Below are 3644 nucleotides of genomic sequence, written 5' to 3'. Positions count from 1 at the left end.
AGGGGGGGGGGGGGGGGGCGTCGCCAGTGTATATCTTGTGTTTAATGGTCTGACAGTGTCCCAGATCGGTCTTGTGCGCAGAAAATACCGCCTTATTCTCTGCGATTAAAGTTTCAATTCGGGACTTCTGTTCCCCGGTCACATGAGACAGGTCGAACATCGCAAGTAAGCTTTCAGTGCTAACCGTGCCGGCAGCTGTGTCTACCTTACGAACTGGTTCTGAGATTTCCACATCAGTAAGATTGCCGATAACTTTGTTCTTGCCGAGAGCAATATCCTGCAGTGCAACGTTCGCCACTCTGACCTGGAAACTGGCGTTCTTTCGTATTGTGAATAACGTCGGTACTCCCATTAGACCATTTATTTCGAGAAGAGACACATCAACTACATTAGTTTCCCCAACCGGAGGATCTCGTAGAGTTTACACCACACAACACATTAAGTCATTGCGGGGACTACCGTTTCTTGGATTAACGCGACCGCTGGGTAATTGCCGTTGCACTTCGAACCGTGTACTGCGCTCTCTTTTTGGGCCCAGTTGACTTTAGGAACGCAGTCATCACCCATTTTCAGTATACCCTGCGTTAATATTAGGTCTATTCTCTTCTGCTCCAGAATATCCTGACCGATCAGACAGTCAACGGGCAGTATTAGGTCGTCCTCGCACACAAAGAATCCTGCATTGATTTCATGTCTGCCAAGCACCAGGGGGATCTGAAATTGGCCCCGAGTGCGTAACGGGTACCTGGTGATGCCTACCAGCGTCAAACTATTCTCTCGCTTTTTGAACACCCGCTCCCACTCGCTCTGAAATCGTGACAAAGCGTCCAACCTGAAGAGGCTCCCTCACTCTGTCTACCATACGCTGCACCTGTGCGCCGACCAATTTGCCTACCACAATAGGGCTTGTCTCCTCGCACAGACTCAGCACAGCGATTGAAGGCCCCTTATCGCTTTTCCAGCGTTCCTCGGGTACGTCCCCTCTTCAACTGGAGTAATGTCGCGCGGGCCATCATCTGCACGCGAATCTCTGGAGGGCACCTGCCGAAAATTACATGCACGAGCGAAGTGACCCGACCTCCCGCACGAGTAACAGCGCCGAGCGTAGTTGGAGCGCCGGGGCCTGTTATTCGACTATCTTGTGCACATTCGTCCGCAATCTTTAAATTCTCCTCTAGCAACCTTTCGAGGCGCTCAAGTCGTGGTTTCATCTCGTTGGCTTCGTCTGCTTCGACCTGTCTGGCAACCATGTCCCGAGGCCGCGTGACCTTTTCGATTTCTTCCTCTTTGGCAGCTACGTCTACGGCTTCCTCGAAAGTTTTCGGGTCGCGTGAGAGGACAAAACACCGGACGGGATCACATAGGCCATCAAGGTAACGCGACAGGAGCTGTTCTTTGAGAATTTCACTCTTCGCTGCTTTCTTTGTTGCGTCCTCTGCAATGTTACTTCCCAGCTTGACCGTTCCCAGCATCCGCAAACGAGCCGCGAAAGCACGCGCATCCTCGCCTGACTCCTGTCTGGCGTTCATGAACCGTTCTAACTTGACACTTGCTAGCTCCGTGTCGTAGCGTTTTAGCGCCAGCTTTCTGAATACCTCATAAGTGGAGGCATTAGCTACGTCTTGGTCCCTCCATGCAAATGCCTGGGCAGCACCGGCCATTTTGGACTGTGCCATACTAATTAGTTTTTTAGCCTGCCATCCTCCCATTGCACCGACCTGCTCTACAATTTGCAGGAAGTCCTTGATATTCGGACCCGTAGCGTCCCCGGTGAATGGCGGTATAATTCCTCCTAGCAGCATTGCATTAACCCCTAATGCTCCAGCCTGAGAGTCAGGTGACTGCTGTGGCAACATGTTGACTCGTTCGTCCTCTGGTACGAGGGTATGCGGGCTCGCACCAAAACTTCAGCACGATCCCACCGCTGCCGCCACTTGTGACGGCCCTAATCTTGCGTCACAAAATTAGCAACTAGTTAAGTTGCCGATCTCGGGTTCGTGCTGAGGTGAGGAACTAACGAATCAACATCCATAACTGGCTGTCTAATTAAAAACATTTATTCCTAAATGTGGCTGCCTGAAGGGGGTAGACGGTCCGCTCACCATCACAGGGGTGTCGGCGTTGTCTCGTGGCCACGGATGTTCGCTCAGGTGCTGGGAGTCGGGGAGGCGGCTGCAGGCCGGAGAGGCGAAGTCGTTCTCATCATAGAAGTGAGCGCGGGTACCTTACGTCGGGGCTCGAGGGAGATCCAAGGCTCTCGGTCGCAGCAGGCAGGGGGTGTCCGTCGGTTGCCGGAGCAAAGCTACATCGTCCTTCAACGGCTTCAACGAACCACTTTGCTAGCCTTCTGCTGTCTTTTTGGTTGAGACCAGCACCTTTTTGGGGTCTGCCGGATCCCTGCTCCCAGTCCTCTCCGTCCCGCAGTTTTGTTGGGAAGCCAATGCTGCATGAAACTGCGGCCAATAATTTGGGGTCTAACCCCCTCATCTAGCCGCAACATTAGGCCAAGCCTGTGACCCGCGTGGGGTTCCCGCCTGAAGGTCGCTGGTCCAATTGCGGGCAGTCGCACCTTCTTTCCCAACCTCGCTGTCGGCCCGACGTGGGTCATGCCTTTAGGCACCTGCACCTCATAACGATGTGGGAAGGTGAGACGTTTCTTGGAGTTGTCATCTGGGGTGAAATTCCCAAAGCTGACCAGCCATGCATCAGTGTGATGTCCACGGTTGCTGGTCACGCCATGTTACGGCTGCGACCAGATGTCCTTCTACGAGCGCGGTCATTCATCTGTAGTTGGAATCTTCTCTTCACGCCTGTCCAATTTACTTGTGCAGTTTTAGGAGCGTGCGTGCATCATCTCACTTCCGTGATGAGGTTGGGTGCTCCGAGGTAGCGGGGATTCTTTTGAGGACCAAGTTCTGGCTTTTTGAAACTGCTTTCGGGAGTCGACGACGGGTCGCCGGCTTGAGGGGGGGGGGGGGCAGGTACAATAGGCCAGCTGTCCGGTGCGTATGCCACATGACTATACCCCAGTCACATGGCGACCCCCAGGCTTAATCCAGAAGTTTGACATTTAAATCTCCCTCAAGGTGAGACCCGTGCTGACGTAACCTTGACCTTGACACTGATCACGGGCCTTTTGGTGGCTTACGTGACTGGTCCAAAGTCACATGGCGACCACCAGGTCATGTGAGCTTGACATTGACCTTAACCTTGACTGGTCACGGGCCACTTCAAGGCCTATGGGACTACGCCCTAGTCACATGGCGACCACCAGGCTTAACACAAATTTGACCTCTAAATATCCCTCAAGGTAAAAACCGTGCTCACGTGACCTTGACCTTGACACTGGTCACTCGCCACTTGGTGCCCTACGTGACTGCCCCAAAGTCACATGGCGACCACCAGGCTTAACGCAGAAGTTCGACCTCTAAATCTCCCTCAAGGTGAAATCATGTTCACGTGACCTTGCCAGTGGTCACGGGCCACTTGGTGGCCTACGTGCTATGCCCCAGTCAATGGCGACCACCAGGTCGCGTGACCTTGACCTTGACAGTGGTCATTGGCCACTTAGGGGCCTATGTGACTATGGCCTAAAGCCGCTTGGCGACCACAAGGCCTAACAAAAAAAATTTAACCTCTAAATA

The 3644-nt window shown here is 53.3% G+C and overlaps 1 protein-coding gene across 1 annotated transcript; it reads right to left on the bottom strand.

Moving 5' to 3' along the window:
- Positions 1-947: 947 nt before the first annotated feature.
- LOC146206434 (uncharacterized) lies at positions 948-1856 on the bottom strand. The gene has a single exon (XM_084609246.1). It carries the CDS (start codon positions 1854-1856, stop codon positions 948-950), a length of 909 nt encoding a protein of 302 aa, XP_084465372.1.
- Between the last annotated feature and the right edge of the window lie 1788 nt (positions 1857-3644).

This window comes from Amblyomma maculatum, chromosome 1, assembly GCF_055883805.1.
Source record: "Amblyomma maculatum isolate TAMU_Amacu chromosome 1, ASM5588380v1, whole genome shotgun sequence".
Lineage (NCBI taxonomy): Eukaryota > Metazoa > Arthropoda > Arachnida > Ixodida > Ixodidae > Amblyomma > Amblyomma maculatum.
The sequence above is the reverse complement of the archived record's forward strand: the minus strand, read 5'-3'. Positions and strand labels throughout refer to the sequence as shown.

What these genes read in the sequence shown, in the direction of transcription:
- LOC146206434 (XM_084609246.1), bottom strand. Translation starts at nt 1,856, where the DNA reads ATGTTGCCACAGCAGTCACCTGACTCTCAGGCTGGAGCATTAGGGGTT.